The sequence below is a fragment of the Pipistrellus hanaki genome, assembly GCF_964339955.1.
Source record: "Pipistrellus hanaki genome assembly, chromosome: 18".
Taxonomy (NCBI): Eukaryota; Metazoa; Chordata; class Mammalia; order Chiroptera; family Vespertilionidae; genus Pipistrellus; species Pipistrellus hanaki.
Window position 1 is genome coordinate 30,598,384 of NC_140520.1, and position 21,465 is coordinate 30,619,848.

Sequence of the window (21,465 nt, forward strand, 5' to 3'; positions counted from 1 at the left end):
CCATCCTAAATGTGTGCTCCAAGGGAAAACAAGAGAGATTTTTTTTAATGACTCAGAAATGAGTTCTGTCATCGAAACCGTTGACAGAACAGTTGATAGAGCTTAGGTCTTCGGACTGAAAGGTCCCAGGTTTGATTCTGGTCAAGGGCTTGTACCTTGGTTGCGGGCACATCCAAAGTAGGGGGTGTGCAGAAGGCAGCTGGTCGATGTTTCTCTCTCATCAATATTTCTAGCTTTCTAGCCCTCTCCCTTTCTCTCTGTAAAAAAATCAATAAAATATGTTTTTTTTAAAAAAAGAAAAAAAAAGGAAGAAAAGAAGTCAGGAAGGAAGGAAAGAAGGAAGGAAGAAAGGAAGGAAGGACAGAAGGAAGGAAGGAAGGAAGGAAGGAAGGAAGGAAGGAAGGAAGGAAGGAAGGAAGGAAGGAAGGAAGGAAGGAAGGAAAAAAGGAAGGGAAGGAGGGAGGAATAAAGAAAGAAAAGAGTCCTGTCAAGTCAAATCTTGGCTTAGCTGGCTGGGACAGTGATTTGGGGAGGTGCCATTTTTAGGGTTTGAAAGCACAGGAAGTTCCTTAAATTGTGCCACTTACCCACTCACACTTGGGCACCTCTGGGTACCAGGTTCTGTCCTTTGAGCAGATGATGTTTTTAGGACCTACCACAGCATAGCCAGAGTCACACTGGATGGTGACATTTTCACTTTCAAGGAACTGATCCTTAACCACAAGCAGATTCCCATGTTCTATGTCTGGTGTTGGACACAGAGCTACAAGGAAAACACAGTTAAGCCATGTGTAAATCTAAGAAAAGGATACTTACCACAGGCTGGGATGATTAAAATGAACTACATGTAGGTGCTGCTCATTGTCTTATCTTTTTTTCTTTTGAGAGCAATAATAATAGTTCCCATTTTAATGAATCATTGATTTATATCATTCTTCAGGGTTAACCATTTTATGTGATTATCTCATTGAAGTCTCACTCCCCTCTATAAAGTGAGCAGAGTTATTATTCCCATATAAATAAGAAAAAATGAATAGAGAGGGGTTAAGAAACTTGTTGAAGACATAGCATCTTTAAATTACATGTATAAAAAAGGCACAGGACCCAAGACTCAGGCATCAAAGCAACAATCCCTCATACTGTGATCCCTACAAAACACTGGGAATGGAATGTTCTCTCTTGCCCATTGGCCTCTCATGAGCCAAAGAACCAATGTTGACAAATAATTCCTGGAGTTGTTGATGGAAAAGTGACACTAAAACTGTATGCATGTAAAAAGCAAACCTGATATTCCCACCGCCCATCCCCATATCAGTTTGCAACCTAGGAATGCCACACCACAGGCCTCCCATTGGCAGGTGGTGCCCGACATTGCATGAGGCTCACTTTCTGGTATTTGGAATCAGCCCCTGAGAGCCTACATTCATGCCAGAGCAAGTTTCCATGAAAATTTTGCTTCAGGCCACAAGAAAATGTACTGCTTATAGACTACTTCCAGAGATATGCAAGAAAGTGGGAACAGCCCTAACCAGTTTGGCTCAGGGGATAGAGCATCGACCTGCAGACTCAAAGGTCCCAGGTTTGATTCCGGTCAAGGGCATGTACCTTGGTTTCAGGCACAACCCAGTAAGGAGTGTGCAGGAGGCAGCTAATCAATGTTTCTCTGTCTTTGATATTTCTAACTCTCTATTCCCCTATCTTCCTCACTGTAAAAAAAAAAATCAGTAAAATATATTTAAGAAAAAGAAAGTGTGAACAGGCACTGCCTCAAGGAGGCAGAATTTTGTAACTGGGAAAAAAAGAAATAGGGAAGATTAATGATTCTGTATACCCCTTGTACTTTTGCTTGCTTCGGATACCATTTGGATATAGTAATTGTTTAAAATAAATAAATCATGTTTTTGTTCTGCCTCTGGCTGGAAAGAAACGTTATTCTCAATCCCTGCATAACAGTTCCTCCCACTTAGCCATGGGCTGGAGTTACCTTTGCATTGAGGAGGTGGGCCAGACCAGCGTGAATAACTGCAGGTGATAGTGGGATTTCCAACCAGAATGTATCCTTTGTCACATTCATATTTAGCCTCATTTGGTGAGAATGTGAGTGTAATTAGTTTAGGACGTCCATGGTCAATGACAGGAGGATAAAGACAACCTGGTTGGGAAGACATAAAGTGAGAGAGCTTGAGCTTATAGGACATAAAGAACAACACATCCCAGAATCTGTGTGGTTTCTGTAGGCTCTGTCCTGTCCTGCCATCTTCTCTGCCCAAGGGATCACTTCTCTGCCCAACCCAAGTTCCTGTGCTGCCCTCCTTTAAGCCTGGTGCTGAAGAACCATGATGGCACCATAATGGACCACATGGTGGTCATTTCTATAGTCTTCAAAAGTATAATCTGATAAACAAAATTGGTAGTTCTCCATTCTCCATACTGGATCATTAAAATAGAATTCCTGGAACGTTACTTAGTCTTGATAATGACAGTTCTTGACCTTGGTCATCATGTGATCATGCAGCCTGAATCACTCAACATGAGTTGGGTCTGTAAGACCCATGACGTTATAAAGTCAGGCAGGCAACCATTCATTATAAGATGAATGTGGTGCATCTTGAATTGAGCATGAGCAAGACCAGAAAGCACGAGCAAGTTGCACAAACAAGGAGCCCTCATCTTGCTTATACCCATTCACTGTGGCACTAGTGCCTCTCTCTTAGCTCCACTTATGGCTTTATGAAGTATCCATTACAAGCAAGCTTACCCAGCAGAGGAAAGGTTGACCATGGTTCACAGAAGAATATTTGTAATATGTGTATACAAGCTAAATTGCATGAAAGCTGCATTAGAGCCCTATCAGGGTGATCTCAAAGGTCAGTAGTAAAGGGAAATATTTCTGATGGGCAGAGATTTAGGTGATATCTCTGCTCATTCTATTTTTTGAAAAAAACAAGTGGCCTATGGGTAGACCAAATTCAGGTTTGTGGCCTGGAATGAATAGTTTGTCTGTCATAACCTTAACGACAAAGATTGGAGGATTGGGCACAAGGAGATCTGGTGACTGGACATATGGGAGTGGACAGGAAGTGTCAAGTTTTGTTTTGTATATTAACACCTGATAAGCACCACTAATTTAAGAGGCATTAAACAAGTAAGTAAAAAAGAATGCCTTAGTCAGCTATCCTCTGTCATTGTCCTCAGCTTAGCTGTCACAAGAAGAAATGAATAAAGTGGTCAAGGTGACAGGAAAGAAGGACAAGCATCAGCCCAACAGCATGAACTCCTACTTCCCAAGGTTGACAATCAATTATTGTCACTGACTATCCAACCTGCCAGCAACATTGCTAAGTCTTTGATATGATATTATCCCTTGACACAACCAAAAAGCCACATGGTTGATGACTATGTTGGATCCCCTTCCATTTGGAAAAAAAACAAAACAAAACAAAAACCAAACAGCTATTTATTCTGACAGAAAGAGACAGCTATTCCAGGTATGGGTTTTCCTCTCCTGCCTACAGGATTTCAGTCAGCCCTGCTATCTGAAGGATTACAGAGTGTTAAACAATTGGCAGAGGATCCCACTACATGCCACCTACAGGTATAGCATTGGGATGCGACCATGAAATGCACTCCTTATATTACAAACTGTGTTGCCCAAAACGTGCAGACCTGATAGGACAGTGGTTGGCAAACTCATTAATCAACAGAGCTAAATAAATACAGTACAACAATTGAAATTTTTTTTGAGAGCCAAATTTTTTAAAATTAAACTTCTTCTAACGCCACTTCTTCAAAATAGACTCACCCAGGCTGTGATATTTTGTGGAAGAGCCACACTCAAGGGGCCAAAGAGCCACATGTGACTCGCAAGCCGCAGTTTGCCAACCATTGTATTAGGACATTGGAATGGCCTGTTAAATGCTTAACTGAACTGCCGGTTGAGATAGGATTTTACAATATTACTTACAGTAACTTTAAAGATACAGTATTCACTTTAAACTTAAAAAAAAAAAAATGACCTTTATATGGTACTGGGTTCCCAATTAAAAAAAAAAAGTCCATGAGCCTAGAAACCAAGAGATGGAAGCATGAGTAACCCCATTTATAGTAACTCTAAGTGAACTTTTGAGGAAAATGTTCTTCTTATCCCTGAACTCTGTGATCTGCAGATAGAAAAGCACTGGTAGGCAAAGTGGAAACACTTCAACTGGGGAGATAAGAGTCCCATTGACTTCTCAACTGTGACTGATACCTGGTCTCTTTGAAGCTCCTTTGGGCTCCTTCTTTCAGAAGGCAAGGCAAAGAATCACTATTCTGGTAGCAGTGCTTATTCCTGGCCATCAACAGATCGGGTTAGGGAAAAACAGTGGGAGACGGGAGGATTGTGTTTAGTACTTAAGTGTTCTTGGTGAGGGAGAGGTAGGCGTTTCACACTGGCAAATAGGCTGAAGAAGGGCTGAGAGGCAGCAGAAGAAAGGAAGCAAGTCCAAATAGATTTGGGAGCCTTGTTCTGCAGGTTAAGGAATATGGACCAGGAACAATGGAAGAGAAGACAATAAATACCAAGAAACAGAACACAGTAATTCAGAAGTCTAGCTGCTCTAGGAGATGTGGCCTAATTTCACTGATTCGGGAAAGGAAACCAGGAAGGTCAAGAAAATGGGAGCAACAACCATTAGGGGGAAAAAGAGAAATTCAGACTGGAGACAATCATGCAGAGTATAGAAATTCTTTTTACCTAATTTGAACCCTTCCCTTAATAACCCTCAAGAGTTGGATATGAAGAAACTTCTAAGATAACATCATTCCATAAGCTCTTACTCTCTCCACATGTTGGTGTTTTAGGACTCCAGGTGCCATCTCCTTGGCATGAAGCTTCAGAGTTGCGTCTCTCACCACATGAATATGAAATTGAATCTCCATAGAAATATTCACACTTATTGGCTACAATTTTTTTCGGTGGTCTTCGCGCAGTGATTATGCCATGCTTCAACTCTGGTACTGGACAACAAACCTCTGAAAAATAGAAAGTGAGTCTAATAAAGAGTGAGGTTGGTAAGATCACCATGAGGAGGCTCCTATGGCTAATCATCTCGTTTCCACCTTTAGAAGAGTTTGCCCCACAAGAGAGATTGGAGGAACAGACAAGGGTACCCGAGACACCTTGAGACCTTGCTCCCTGTCCCTGATTTGCTAAAGTAGTTCAATCCAGTCATTTCCTTCCAATTAAATAATTGCATTAGGGGCCTGCAAAATGAGAAGTTGGATTAAACCTGGATGAAAATGTAAATTTTCAAAGTTATTTAAGAGCAATGACAAATAACATTCATCTCCTTATGGCTTCGCTAGTGTTACATCATTATTAAGCTTTCTAATAACTTATACTTCCCACAATGCAGAAGGAAGAATGTTCTCAAGAGTTTATAATGGCTTTCAGTCAAGATGGTGACATAAGTAAATGTAGTACTTGCCTTCTCACACAACCACATCAAAATTGTAACTAATCAGAATAACCATCATTCAAAACAACCAAAATCTGTTTTATGACTATGAAATTAAAGAAGAAGCCATATTGATACTGGTAGGAGGACTGAGATGGCAACTAAAATTGGGAGAGTCCCTCAAACTCCAAGCCCTTTATAGTCTCTTCTGGCAATATCAATCATCCTATTGAATTAATATAATCATAAATTTAATTTGAGGAACACAATTACATTCATTTAAGGTAGAAAATCCTAGTATGTGCTGGGAATTTAACATAGTAAAGTCTTTTAAAAACAGAAACTCACCCTCACATTCTGCATATGGGGTCCACTCCAAATTTTTCTGACAAGTCACAGTCAGAGGCTTATTTCCAGCGGTTTTATAGCCAGGATGACAGCGGTACCTCAACACAGTCCCAACGTCATACAGTTGGTCTTTTGTTGGTGGGCGATAGTTATATTTTTCCCAGGAAGCGTGTGGGATATCTGATAAGTTAGTACAAGCATCTGCTCATAAAAGAAGAATAAGGGAAAAGAGCACTGTTAGTAGGGATGCAGCATGATCAATGAGCCTTTTCTATCAAATGGTGCCATGTGTTCATTCAGCCATTCATGGCTGGTGAATTAGCCACACCAAAATACACACATAGACATGTGCCCATATAGACATGTGCACAATATCAGAGACATTCTTACTAAGCATATTACCAAATGGTTCCTGTGTGTACATGCCAACCATCCAAATGCTAATTCTCCTTTCTCCTCATTGTACTTCTGGAAGTTTAGTCTCTGAATGAAAGCGTAAGACTTGCTAGGTAGATGTGGCTGGAAAACTGTCCCAGATTAATCTAAGTTTCTTATCTCCTGACTTATTGGTAAAAAAATAAACGAGTCATTGCCCTCATCCAGATGACACCAGAAACTGTTTCATTAAAGGGCTGTCAAGAGCAAAAATACTCCAAGCATCTTTTGAGCAGGGACTTGATCTTGCCCTATTTGCTATTTCCTGATCTACTGGTTTATATCATACTAGAGGCCTGGTGCATGAAATTTGTGCACTGGGGGGAGCAGGGAGTCCCACAGCCGGGCCTGTACCTGCTCACAGTTGGACATCCTTAGCACTGATGCGGAGGTAGGAGAGGCTCCCACTACCACCACTGTGCTCACCAGCCATGAGCCCGGTTTCTGGCTGAGTGGTGAACCCCCTGTGGGAGTGCATGACCACCAGGGGGCAACTTCTGCATTAAGCCTCTGCTACCTGTATTCAGTGCCTGTCATAGAGGCTGGTCGTTCTACTGTTCTACTGTCGGGCCAAAACTGGCTCTCTGACATCCCCTGAGAGGTCCCAGATTGCGAGAGGGTGCAGGAACCACTTGGTAATATGTTTAGAGAGAATGTCTCTGGTATTGTGCACATGTCTATTTGGGCACATGTCTATGTGTGTATTTTGGAGTGGCTAATTCACCAGCGATGGCAGGCTGGTTAATGGCTGAATGAACACATGGTACCCTTTGATAGAACAGGCACAAAAAAGCAACTGAAACTTTTGAGGGAACTGCAAAAACTCTGTTCCAAAATGGCTGCACTATTTACATGCCTACCAGAAGTACATGAGGCTTCCAATGTTTTCACATCCTCACCAACATTTGTGACTATTTATTTTATTTTTTTATTATAGCCATACTGACAGGGGTAAAGTGGTATCTCACTGTTGCTAGATGAACACCTTACAAGACATATTAAAGGAACTTCTTCAGGCTGAAAGCAAGTGACATCATTAGTAATATGAATCTTTAAACATATTTATAATAACTGCTTTGAACTTCTTTTCTGCTAAGCCCAACATTTGGGCCCCCTCAAAGGCAATTTTCATCATCATCTTTCCTATCTCTTTGCATTTCTGATAACTTTTGGTGAAAAAGGAATCCTCTTTATAATTCTATATAATAAAAGGCTAATATGCAAATAGATTGAAGGGCAGAACGACCAGTTGCTATGATGCCCACTGACCACCAGGGGGAAGACATTCAACACAAGAGCTGCCCTCTGGTGGTCAGTGTGCTCCCACAGGGAGAGCACTGCTCAGCCAGAAGCCTGATCCATGGCACAAAGTCTGCAGTGTTAATGTCTCCCCTTAAGGGAAACATAACTGCATGTGGCAGTTTTTTGTGATGTTAAGTGATCTTGCACAGTGTACTGTCATACATCTTTTTTTCCCCATGAGAAAAAATAAAAAGAAAGTCATTGATCTAAATTTTAAATTTTTACTGTGATTCAAGTGGGCTTGTGCATACAAATATGCCCTCCCCAACTTTCCTGGGTAACTTTAGAGGCCAAACATTAAAGTTCTTTTTTGATTCATACTCACTGATCTCACAGATGGGAGGAGAAGGATCCCAGTTGTTATCAGTCCCACAATGAATTGTCTCACTGCCTTTGAGGGCAAAACCTTTATTGCACTCAAAAGTAATAGAGTCTTTGTAAGTATAGGTGGCTCCAAATCCAAAGGTGATCCTTCCATGTTTAACATGTGGTTGAGGACAGGTGACTCCTTAAAAAATATATGTCATAAGAAAAACAGTCGATTACAAAAAAGAAATGGCAATAAGAATATTACTACTATTGCTAATCCAATTCCAAGTATAACATGAAAGCCTGATATCAAGCAGCTACAAGGAAAACACTCTTTTTCTTTTAATATATTTTATTGGGTTTTTTTACAGATAGGAAGAGAGAGAGGGATAGAGAGTTAGAAACATCGACCAGCAGCCTCCTGCACACCCCCTACTGGAGATGTGCCCGCAACCAATGTATATGCCCTTGACCAGAATCAAACCTGGGACCTTTCAGTCCGCAGACCTAAGCTCTATCCACTGAGCCAAACCGGTTTCAGCAAGGAAAACACTCTTAAAAGCACATACATGTCTATCTTTTTTTCAACTTTTTAAAACCTCTGGAAAATGAGGTCTATGGATAACTTCACTTCCTCATTTATCTCAAGAAAAACTAGTCATATCTGACCCAGAGAAACACATCCTCAAAATCCTCAAATCTTCCCCTTATAATGACCTACCTTCCTGGATGATTTTGGGGTGGGTCAGTGGCCAATGGCAATTATATGACATGCATGATGGTGAGGCAGCCAAGGAAGATATCAGACATATGCACCCTCACAAGCAAAGAACAAACTGCTCTCCCCCCCGCTACCCTCCCCCCTTCCCGCCCAGTAGTCAGTCAAGTCCTGCCACCTTATTTCCTCTACAATCCCTTAACTTCTTTCCAGGCCCACTGCCATGGCTACAGTTGAAGCCATTTTCACTTCAGGGCTGGATGGTGCCTATGGGTTAGATTGTGTCCTACTATAAATTGTTGGCCATTCTGTAGCCAGTTACCTTCCTAATATGCAATACATTAAGATCCCCTGGCTAAACCTTTCAACGTCTCTCCATCACCTTCCTCCTGAACTTCTCAGAGAGCCACCTCATGTTCCATTCCTCAGCTAAATTCCCAGGCTCAGTACCTGTCATTATCACCCTTCAGTCTAGAGCCCAGGCATGTTTACAGTACTATGCCCTCCACTGCCCTGGTTTGATTGTGTCCTGTGGGGATTCAGAATAATAAATCATACTGTGTAGGCACTGAGTAGCAAAGGAAGATTAGCAGACCAGTAATACCTCAATGTATCTTTCAGCTCAATTCCTGCTTGCTTTGCCCTGTTGATCTGCTGGTTTAGCTTCCCCAGTAGGCATAGGTGGTTGACATTCCGAGTGCTAACCAAAATTTCCAGCTCAGATTCCTGAACAGACAAAAGATGACATTCTCCATTTCCCTTAGGTAGTCTACACAGTACTCATTTTGGACTAAAGGCTTGATTGACAAGGGATATGTGGTTACTTCCAGGCGGAATCTCATAAAAGCCAGGTCTCAATTTGCTTTTCTCTCTTCCTCTACCAAAGACACTATGAAAGAACCTTTAGATATGGAAGTGCCACAAGATCCACCTGCAATGTGGAGCAGGTTGCCAAACTACAGTATTTTCCGGCGTATAAGACGACCCCCTAATTTTACAGTTAAAACATAGGTTTAGGCTTATATTCGCTGTATAAGACTACCCCCCATTTCCGAGGCAACACCAGTTCTTTTTTTAATATACCGCCTCTCTGACTGTGGCCAATCTGAGCAGGCTTTTTACTAGAACACACTGTGAAAAGAGGCAGATCAATACTGAGGCAATCAGAAAAGTCTCGAACATCAGAAGGTTCCAACTATAAAGAAAAGGGGAGGCAGAATCAGGAAGGGAGATTTCAGCCGAAACTGGATTGGCTCAGTGGTAGAGCATCGGTCTGCGGGCTGAAAGGTCCCAGGCTTGATTCTGGTCGAGGGCATGTACTTTGGTTGCAGGCACATGCCCGGTAGGGGGTCTGCAGGAGGCAGTTGGTCCATGTTTCTCTCTCATCGACATTTCTAGCTCTCTATCTCTCTCCCCTCCTCTCTGTAAAAAATCAATAAAAATATTTTAAAAAATAAAGGGATTTCAGGTCAAAGTTGACAGATATTAAATGCCATTTCCATTTCAAAGGGTTGAGGCCATAGATAATGGAAGATTTGAGGAGACAAAAGAAACAGAATAAACAGATACAGGGAAACAGACACATGAAGAATAACTGAAAGATGTTGACAAGTTTAATAAGGTTTTTTTCTGCTACCTCAGACCCCAAGAGAGGAGAACTCAGAGACAACTTGGAGGCCTGAACGTCCCCTGGGCAGAATGTTCCTCATGCTGTGCTGACTCTCTAACCTAAAGGTATGCTCCTCAGTGATGCCCAGGTGTTTGAGGGAAAAATCACCTCCCAGTTATGAATTCTTCCTTAATAAACCCATGCTTTCCCCCTCACCTCTCTCAGTGATGGAGAAGGCATGGCTTCCACACTTTCAAATCAAGCTGCTAGCTCACATAAGAGCACTCAACTATTATTTTAGATTCAGGATTTTCCCTCTCAGCTATCCCAAATCATACATTTTACATGCCATGTTAGCCATTTTCAGTGAATATACATAGAAATATCTTTATAATGAAGAAAAAGTAAAAAAATGAATCCAGCACAAGAGAAAAATATTTTGCTTAAAGGATATTCCCATTTAGATAATATAACAAAAAGTAATTTGCATAACAACAAATCTTAGAACAGTTCTGGTTAAGTTCTTTTAAACTCTTTTATTTCTCCTTTGTAAAATATTTTCTCCACTTTAATAACAATGCCTTATATTTATATAATTGTTTATATTTCTCCAAGTGCCCTATCTTTTACTCTAGAAATACTAATTATTTGTGATAATTATTTTTGCTTTACTGATAGAATCCCCCCCGCAATGAATCACTAATTAAGATTGTAGATGGCATAATTAACTTAGTCAGAAGGTAAATGTATTTTAAACATTTTGGAGCATTAAATATAAGAAATTGATATGAAAATTAAAGATTATTCCTTGCTAAAGCAGCCTCAGAGGAATTTTTAAATATCAACACAATTATTCTAGACATAATAACAGCCTCTATCTAGACCAATTTCTTTTATATTTTAAAATTCTTTCATTTTTATTAATAACATAGTTCATTATACTCTTTCAAAAAGGTTGTAAACGACCATCAATTGACTACATTTGATGAAGTGTTTGGTATTTTTCTTTATACCTTAGAGAAACTACCTCCTTTCCCCAATAACCACTGTACTCACCACACAGGCCTGAAGGGCACAGCAGGAGGGTCAAGACCCCATAGAGGTACAGGGCTGGGAGAATGCTGTGCCACTTGAGGGGCATGGTGCTGAGTCTCAGCGTTCTTAGACACTTCAACTCAAAATGAAGAAATGTTCTGTAAATAACAGTCAAAATGGTGCCAAAACTAAGGAACAGGAACTGGGCCTTGGCAAAGTCCCAACACTGTGTCACTAAAGGGGAGGGGCGGTGGGAGTGACTAGAAGACCAGGTGCTGAGCTCAGATCTGTCAGGGAGAGCTGATAAGGTTTGGGAAGAGGAGTCTAGAGCTTGAGGCAAGAGCCCTGTGGGGTGCTGTACTCATTTACTATAATAACCCCAAGACTTCAGTGCTGTTCAGATGGTAAAGGTAATGATTTTCTTTCTGGATATATGATTCCTCTCTGAGTAAACAAAGCAAAAGGCACCAGGATTGCAGGTCCTGATGCACAGGGTATGTGGTGGGCTCTCCAGGAATTACAAGGCATAGTATGAAAGAAAGGAAAGTATCTGAGAAACAGTACTTGTCCAGCAAAGTGGTGTCTTTAATTTGGGGCATGAATTGCTCATAGAATCAAGTTATTTAATGTAGAAATTTAAATTTCTTTCTCGTTAGCCTATGGTCTACCAAGAACACACTAGCATGAGTCTGTGAGAAGATACTCAAGAATCTAGTCCAAACAATAATTATTCTTGTAATACTTCAATAGGAGCCTCTTTACTTCCTGGGGCGCTGATATACATGAAACACCAGATGACTCACTTTATGAAACTGTTCTGGTGTAGGAACCATCCTAGTCTGTGCCTGTACCAGAGAAGCATTTACTGAAAGTGAAAAGGATGGACAGGATCAATTAAGGAGAAAGGAAGGTTTAGTGTGACTTTCAACTATCTGGATGATGCTGGATGCAGAGGAAACCCAGCACTTTGTCTCTGAGCAGTAAGAGCCAAGGGAATGGAAGGTGTGTTTGTTGTGCTTCATGAATTGGTAACCCCAAGACTAAGTTTCTCTTAACCATCGAAGACTGCCTGACTATCCATCCATATTATTTCCTAAATTGTCTCCTTAAGTGGGACAGATAAAACTCCCAACCTGGATTCCATATCTTGCCCACCAAGTGTGGATATCTGTGTATAGATAGTTGCCTAAAACAAACGAGTAAGCTCTGGAAATTGTCCTAAAGGGATCTTCACTACTCAGATGAACTGGAATGACTACCACATACCCATAGTAACCAAAAAAATTACTTCTCAAAAATAAATGCAAAGAATTAGCAAATATAACCCAGTGAAACTGAAATACTGAGGAAAGCACAATTAAATATCAACTTTCTAGGGATCAAGGAAAACAAAGCCACCAAATGGTTACTTCCTTTAGAAAGAGGAATCACAAAAAAAGAGAAGTGATTTAAATGATTAACCAGAAACCTGCTTTTAATCTTTCAACATGTAATATACTATAACTTTATATAAATTATCATAATTAATTTTAAAAAACCCTATGACATAGTTTTTACCTTCCTCATTGCATAAATTTTGGAAACCAGTTTAGATAGAAAAAGTAATCTGCCCTCAAACTGCTTAGTAAGTAGCTACCAGGTAAGTCAAATTCTGAGCCCAAGACTGATTTTAAAATACAAGCTTTTTCTTTATACCAAAAGAATTTCCACTTTTTGGCCAATTTTGACTTTCTGAAAGGACAATGAATCAGTCATTTAGGAGTAAATCAACACTGTTGGGCTTTATCTGATGGTATGTCCACCACCAGATGCTATTGTTGGTGTAGTTAATAGAATAGATTTGTGAACTTCTCCAGAGAATGTGCTGAAATGACAGGAGCCTCCTCATCCTAATACTTTAGAAGTTATATCCCAGCCACAGAAGCAACCAATACCCAACTAATATTAGGATACAAAAGCCCTGATTCCTCGCCTCCAGTCTGGACAATTCTGTGTGTCGAGCCGGCATGACCATGGGTGAACCTGAGAGGGTGCGGTGAAGGATTAAGAAAAGACAAACAAGAGTAGAAAGCTGGGTGCTAGGTGGGATGCAGTGCCAGTGCCTGCAAACCATCTTTATTTTATAGCCAGATTCCACAAGGCAAATTAAGGACATGGTCAAGATGTTTACAATGTTCTCATGGGTTTCGAATCTACTCAATTACATGCACACGATTAAGCTTTGTTTACTTGCTGCACCTCCCACAGCCTATGTCACTTAGCCACATGGGACCACAAGTTCGGACCACAAGGTCAAGCTTACAACCATAGCCTTTGGCTATAATTGTGCTGGGACTTGCATGTGGCTTTGCCACAAGAGGATCCTGCTCTCTCAGTAGTCCCAGGCTTGAACCTGTTCAAATGCAGAAGCCACAAAGGCAAACTCTAAGAGTGGGATTGTAGAGTTGGATCACCCACCAACCAACTGGCAATCACTGGTCATGGGTGAAGTATTGTAGTCCTGGCTTGCTATAGCATTGCAACTATGAACATTTTCACCTGCTAAGTGCCATGAGATGAAGATGGAAGGAGGTGCATTGGCTTGTACAATAACTCTGACATCTGAGAGGGACAGTAGAAATGGAATTAATGGTTGTGAAACTGGGTGACTGAGTACCATTAATACAGACTCAGTGTCCCTTAGCAATCAATTACAATTCAAATCCAAGTGTGAAATCCAGAAGGCTTCCTCGTCAGTATGTAAATAAACTTTTGTCTCAGTTAGTTGGGAGGCTAAACTAAAGGCCAAATTCGGGATATAAATCATAACAGTATGGTAGAACAGCCCTGACCGGTTTGGCTCAATGGATAAAGCATTGGCCTACCCCCAGGTTTGGTTCCGGTGGGGGGCATGTACCTTGGTTGCAGGCACATCCCTAGTAGGGGATGTGCAGGAGGCAGCTTATGGATGTTTCTCTCTCATCGATGTTTCTAACTATCCCTCTCCCTTCCTCTCTATAAAAAATTAATAAAATGTATTTTTAAAAAAGAGAGAGAGAGACGAACATGAATTAGAAAAGCAAAGGCAGATAGAACAGGAAAGCAAGCACACAGACAAGAAAACCTCCATTGCATGTCAAAGTGTGTGGCAGACACTGTCAAATCTCTCTCAAGATCACCAGGGCCCTCTCACTTTGGCAAACTCTGGACAACTTCCAAACCCAGTGTCTGCTTTGTCTGTCCATTTCCCTACCCTGGAGGTTACCCTACACAGTCCCATAGGTGCCATTGGTAACCAGTGTCAGCTTGGTCAGGAGCATGCCTAGCTGGTCTGCAGTGTGGTCAGATGTCCTAAGATCAAGACCTATTCACTAAATACCCAAGGTCTTCATTCTCCAGAGGACAAATCATAGTTGGGTTCCACACACATTCATAGGGCTGTCAGCATAACTGAGCTCCTATCAGCAACAGCAATAATAATCCCCTCAGCACTGCTCCCTCTTTAGACTGCCTTCCCTTCTTCAGCTTACAACCCACCCACTCACCGTGCGTTCCAGGGCCCACCTCTTAGAGAAAATAGGTACCCACAAACCCTTGCTTCAAGGGAAACTCAAAATAAACATGAAGCAAAAGGAATTCCTGGTAGCGGGAGCAGAGAATAGTATCAATACCATGGGTAGGTACCTCCCACTAAGTGAGTGTTTCTAACAGTCCCAGCCCCTCTGTGATATCTGTAATTTACTGAAAGCTGCTCTACACCAATCCCTTTCCAGAGTATGTTTGGGAAAATTAAACAAAAGAGGCCAAGGTTCAACATAAGGTACTGTGTACTAGGGAAAGTCAGGAGAGTCAGTGGAGCTGAAATATGAGTGAGAACCCAAGTCCACATGCAAGACCCACACAATACAGTGAATGCAGTAACTTTATGTAAAAAAAAAAAACTGCTGGGTTTGTATAGGGACCTCATTGCAGAGGATGCAAAATTGGAAGAAGTGGTGAGTGGAATTGAATAGAGCCTCCAACATACCTCGAGCTATACAAGCGATTGGTATGGGGTTTCTCACAGCTTTTTATTTTTTTTATTTGAAGAAAAGGAGAACCAGATCAGATGAAAAACTTTCAAACGCACAGGGGACTGCCATGTGGGCTTCACATTCATCGAGCTTTCAGAGTTTGTTCTCAGAGGATGAAATAAGTTCTCAGATACAACATAAATGCCCTTCGTATAAGATGAAGAATGAAAGGCAGCCATAGCAAGTCAGAGACCAAGCTCTTGGGGGTTCAGAAAGGATGTAAATCTCTTCAAGTAGGAGAGAATGGACAAGACTTTTGAGGCGTGTTGACATTTATTGTAAATACTGAGGACCTGGTGATTTGCAGGTGGGAACATGGAGTAGAGGTAATCCAGGGAAATATAACTGCTGCGAACACAAATCCACAGCAAGACCCATACAATACAATTAATGTAGTAACTATATGTAAATACATTTTGGGGTCTGTATATGGACCTCAATGACCACAAAGACAAAATTGTGCTCTATAAGTAAATTTTTAATGGAAAAAATGTGCACTTTGTGTCCAAAAAAGCAAAAATGTAAGCTATAAGATTATCAGCAATTCTATCATCTCAAAGCAATAGCAAAAAAAAAAAAGGCATTATTATCATATTTTAGGGTATTAATTTCAATGCAAAAGAATGGCAGAGTTGCTAAACTAGTGACCCATGTTGAATGGAAGGCAGCAGAGCACCTTTCCCTGCCTCTTCTGGGAAAAATCAGAGTGGTGACTCCAGAATGGATTTCTTCACCTTGTCTTTCTGCATTTCCAGGAGTTCAATTTCCAAAGACAATTTATACAGCTCCAAGGCCGTCTTGACATCCTCTGGGTTAGGCAGACACTGCATGAATTTTTTGCCTGCTAGCACTTGCTCACAGCCTGCAGGGACCACCTAAAAGAGACACAGGTGCTGAGTCATTGGGAGGCTTCTCTGAAATCATGACAATGCAGGACAGAGGGTCAGGTCCCAGACCACCCCCAGGAGTGATGGGAGAGCAGGAAGACCAGGAGACCATGGGCCCCACTGTAGTCTTCCCCAGAGGGATATAGATCTTCTTGAGACACTACCCATAAGGCCTCTGTTGGGACAGAGGCTATTTCAGCTACCCATCCAGGCATGGAACACAGTGTATTATACAATCTAGAAAAGGAAATGTAGGAGCACTCCCAGCTCTCTGAGAGATCTCCCTCCTTAAGGGGCTCAGCTTTTTCTGTTCTAAGTGAGAGTAGGAAAACTTGCCATCCTAAATGTGTGCTCCAAGGGAAAACAAGAGAGATTTTTTGAATGACTCAGAAATGAGTTCTGTCACCAAAACCGGTTTGGCTCAGTGGATAGAGCTTATGTCTGAGGACTGAAAGGTCCCAGGTTTGGTTCTGGTCAAGGGCTTGTACCTTGGTTGCGGGCACATCCCCAGTAGGGGGTGTGCAGAAGGCAGCTGGTCGATGTTTCCCTCTCATCATGTTTCTAGCTCTCTAGCCCTCTCCCTTTCTCTCTGTAAAAAAATCAATAAAATATGTTTTAAAAAAAAACAACAAGAAGAAAAGAAGGAAGGAAGGAAAAAAGGAAGGAAGGAAGGAAGGAAGGAAGGAAGGAAGGAAGGAAGGAAGGAAGGAAGGAAGGAAGGAAGGGAGGGAGGGAGGAATAAAGAAAGAAAAGAGTCCTGTCAAGTCAGCTCTCGCCTTAGCTGGCTGGGACAGTGCTTTGGGGAGGGGCCATTTTTAGGATTTGAAAGCACAGGAAGTTCCTTAAATTGTGCCACTTACCCACTCACACTTGGGCACCACTGGGTACCAGGTTCTGTCCTTTGAGCAGATGATGTTTTTAGGACCTACCACAGCATAGCCAGAGTCACACTGGATGGTGACATTTTCACTTTCAAGGAACTGATCCTTACCCACAAGCAAATTCCCGTGTTCTATCTCTGGTGTTGGACACAGAGCTACAAGGAAAACACAGTTAATCCATCTGAAAATCTAAGAAAAGAAGACTTACCACAGGCTGGGATGATTAAAATGAACTACATGTAGGTGCTGCTCATTGTCTTATCTTTTTTTTCTTTTGAGAGCAATAATATTATTTGCCATTTTAATGGATCATTGATTCATATCATTCTTCAGGATTAGCCATTTTATGTGATTATCTCATTGAAGTATCACTCCCCTCTATAAAGTGAGCAGTGTTATTATTCACATTTAAATAAGAAAAAATGAATAGAGAGGGCTTAAGAAACTTGTTGAAGACATAGCATCTTTAAATTACATGTATAAAAATGGCACAGGACTCCAGACTCAGCCATCAAAGCAACAATCCCTCATATTGTGATCCCTACAAAACACTGGGGATCAAATGTTCTCTCCTGCCCATTGGCCTCTCATGAGCCAAAGAACCAATGGTGACAAATAATTCCTGGAGTTGTTGATGGCAAAGTGTCCCTAAACCTGGATGCTTGTAAAAAGCAAACCTGATCTTCCCACCGCCCATCCCCACATCAGTTTGCAAACTGGGAATGCCACACCACAGGCCACCGCATTGGCAGGTGGTGCCTGACATTGCATGAGGCTCACTTTCTGGTATTTGGAATCAGCCCCTGAGAGCCTACATTCATGCCAGAGCAAGTTTTTATAAAAATTTTGCTTCAGGCCACAAGAAAATGTACTGTCTGTAGACTATTTCCAGAGAGATACAAGAAAGTGGAACAGCCCTCACTAGTTTGGCTCATAGAGCATCGACCTGCAGACTCAAGTGTCCCAGGTTTGATTCCGGTCAAGGGCATGTACCTTGATTTCAGGCACAACCCAGTAAGGAGTGTGCAGGAGGCAGCTAATCAATGTTTCTCTTTCTTTAATATTTATAACTCTCTATCCCACTACCTTCATCTCTGTAAAAAAAAAAAATCAGTAAAATATATTTAGAAAAAGAAAGTGTGAACAGGGGCTGCCTCAAGGAGGCTGAATTTTGTAACTGGGAAAAAAAAAAATAGGGAAGATTAATGATTCTGTATACTCCTTGTACTTTTGCTCGCTTCGGGTACCGTTTGGATATAGTAATTATTTAAAATAAATAAATCATGTTTTTGTTCTGCCTCTGGCTGGAAAGAAACGTTATTCTCAATCCCTGCATAACAGTTCCTCCCACTTAGCCATGGGCTGGAGTTACCTTTGCATTGAGGAGGTGGGCCAGACCAGCGTGAATACCTGCAGGTGATAGTGGGATTTCCAACCAGAATGTATCCTTTGTCACATTCATATTTAGCCTCACTTGGTGAGAATGTGTGTGTAGTTAGTTTAGAACGTCCATGGTCAATGACAGGAGGATAAAAGCAACCTTGTTGGGAAGACATAAAGTGAGAGAGCGTGAGCTTATAGGACATAAAGAACAACAAATCCCAGAATCTGTATGGTTTCTGTAGGCTCTGTCCTGTCCTGCCATCTTCTCTGCCCAAGGGATCACTTAGGCAAACCCAAGTTCCTATGCTGCCCTCCCTTAAACCTGGTGCTGAAGAACCATGATGGCACCATAATGGACCACATGGTGGTCATTTCTATAGTCTTCAAAAGTATAATCTGATAAACAAAATTGGTAGTTCTCCATTCTCCATACTGGGTCATTAAAATAGAATTCCCGGCATGTTACTTAGTCTTGATAATGACAGTTCTTGACCTTGGTCATCATGTGATCATGCAGCCTGAATCACTCAACATGAGTTGGGTCTGTAAGACCCATGACGTTATAAAGTCAGGCAGGCAACCATTCATTATAAGATGAATGTGGTGCATCTTGAATTGAGCATGAGCAAGACCAGAAAGCACGAGCAAGTTGCACAAACAAGGAGCCCTCATCTTGCTTATACCCATTCACTGTGGCACTAGTGCCTCTCTCTTAGCTCCACTTATGGCTTTATGAAGTATCCATTATAAGCAAGCTTACCCAGCAGAGGAAAGGTTGATCATGGTTCACAGAAGAATATTTGTAATATGTGTATACAAGCTAAATTGCATGGAAGTTGCATTAGAGCCCTATCAGGGTGATCTCAAAGGTCAGTAGTAAAGGGAAATATTTCTGATAGGCAGAGATTTAGGTGATATATCTGCTCATTCTATTTTTTGAAAAAAACAAGTGGCCTATGGGTAGACCAAATTCAGGTTTGTGGCCTGGAATGAATAGGTTGTCTGTCATAGCCTTAACGACAAAGATTGGAAGATTGGGCACAAGGAGATCTGGTGACTGGACATATGGGAGTGACCAGGAAGTGTCAAGCTTTGTTTTGCATATTAACACCTGGCAAGCACCCCCAATTTAAGAGGCATTAAACAAGTAAGTAAAAAAGAATGCCTTAGTCAGCTATCCTCTGTCATTCTCCTCAGCAGAGCTGTCACAAGAAAAAATGGATAAAGTGGTCAAGGTGACATGAAAGAAGGACAAGCATCAGCCCAACAGCATGAACTCCTACTTCCCAAGGTTGACGATCAGTTACTGTCACTGACTATCCAACCTGCTAGCAACAATGCTAAGTCTTTGATGTGATATTATCCCTTGACACCACCAAAAAGTCACTTGGTTGATGACTATGTCGGATCCCCTTCCATTTGGGAAAAAAAAAAAAAAACAGCTATTTATTCTGACAGAAAGAGACAGCTATTCCAGGTATGGGTTTTCCTCTCCTGCCTACAGGATTTCAGCCAGCCCTGCTATCTAAAGGATTACAGAGTGTTTAAACAATTGGCAGAGGATCCCACTACATGCCACCTACAGCAAAAGAGGTATGGCATTGGGATGCTACCATAAAATGCACTCCTTATATTACAAACTGTCACCTAGAACCTGTAGATGTGTTAGGAAATTTAAATGGCCTGTTAAAGGCTTAGCTGAAGTGCCAGTAGAGAGGCAGTGCCTTACAATAATGGGACTTTACAATATTACTTACAGTAACTTTAAGAACACAGTATTCACTTTAAGTCAAAGATCAACCATTATATTAAATAAATAAACAAACAAACAAATAAATAAATAAATATAAAGTCTATGAGCCTAGAAACCAAGAGATGGAAGCATGAGTAACCCCATTTATAGTCTTTTGGGGAAAATGTGCTTCTTATCCCTGAACTCTGTGATCTGCAGATAGAAAAGCACTGGTAGGCAAAGTGGAAACACTTCAACTGGGGAGATAAGAGTCCCATTGACTTCTCAACTGTGACTGATACCTGGTCTCTTTGAAGCTCCCTTGGGCCCCTTCTTTCAGAAGGCAAGGCAAAGAATCACTATTCAGGTAGCAGTGCTTATTCCTGGCCATCAACAGATCGGGTTAGGGAAAAACAGTGGGAGACGGGAGGATTGTATTTAGTACTTAAGTGCTCTTGGTGAGGGAAGAGGTAGGCACTTCACACTGTCAAATAGGCTGAAGAAGGGCTGAGAGGCAGCAGAAGAAAGGAAGCAAGTCCAAATAGATTTGGGAGCCTTGTTCTGCAGGTTAAGGAATATGGACCAGGAACAATGGAAGAGAAGACAATAAATACCAAGAAACAGAACACAGTAATTCAGAAGTCTAGCTGCTCTAGGAGATGTGGCCTAATTTCACTGATTCGGGAAAGGAAACCAGGAAGGTCAAGAAAATGGGAGCAACAACCATTAGGGGGAAAAAAGAGAAATTCAGACTGGAGATAGTGCTATTAAACAACTATATCCATTCTAAGAATCATGCAGAGGATAGAAATTCTTTTTACCTAATTTGAACCCTTCCCTTAATAACTCTCAACACTTGGATATGAAGAAACTTCAAAGATAACATCATTCCATAAGCTCTTACTCTCTTCACATGTTGGTGTTTCAGGACTCCAGGTGCCATCTCCTTGGCATGAAGCTTCAGAGTTATGGCTCCCATCACATGAATATGAAATCGAGTCTCCATGGACATATACACACTTATTGGCCAAATCTTTTCTCTGTTGTCTTTGCAGAATGATTTTGCCAAACTTAAGCTCTGGTACTGGACAACAAACCTCTGAAAAATAGAAAGTGAGGCTAATAAAGAGTGAGGTTGGTAAAATCACCATGAGGAGGCTCCTATGGCTAATCATCTCATTTCCACCTTTAGAAGAGTTTGCCAACAAGACAGATTAGGGAACCAGACAAGGGTACCCGAGACACCTTGAGACCTCGCTCCCTGTCCCTGATTTGCTAAAGTAGTTCAATCCAGTCATTTCCTTCCAATTAAATAATTGCATTAGGGGCCTGCAAA

General features: G+C 41.4%; 1 protein-coding gene across 1 annotated transcript in view; it reads right to left on the reverse strand.

The window, feature by feature from the left end:
* Window positions 1-21,465, reverse strand: part of C4BPA (complement component 4 binding protein alpha) — a 66,947-nt gene that overhangs the window by 12,709 nt on the left and 32,773 nt on the right. The window contains exons 8-11 of the mRNA XM_084866534.1: window positions 5,787-5,987; window positions 4,819-5,013; window positions 1,985-2,152; window positions 588-763 (exon numbers count right to left, since the gene is read on the reverse strand). Of these exons, the coding sequence (XP_084722660.1) occupies window positions 588-763; window positions 1,985-2,152; window positions 4,819-5,013; window positions 5,787-5,987 (740 nt within the window). The remainder of the gene's footprint in view (window positions 1-587; window positions 764-1,984; window positions 2,153-4,818; window positions 5,014-5,786; window positions 5,988-21,465) is intronic.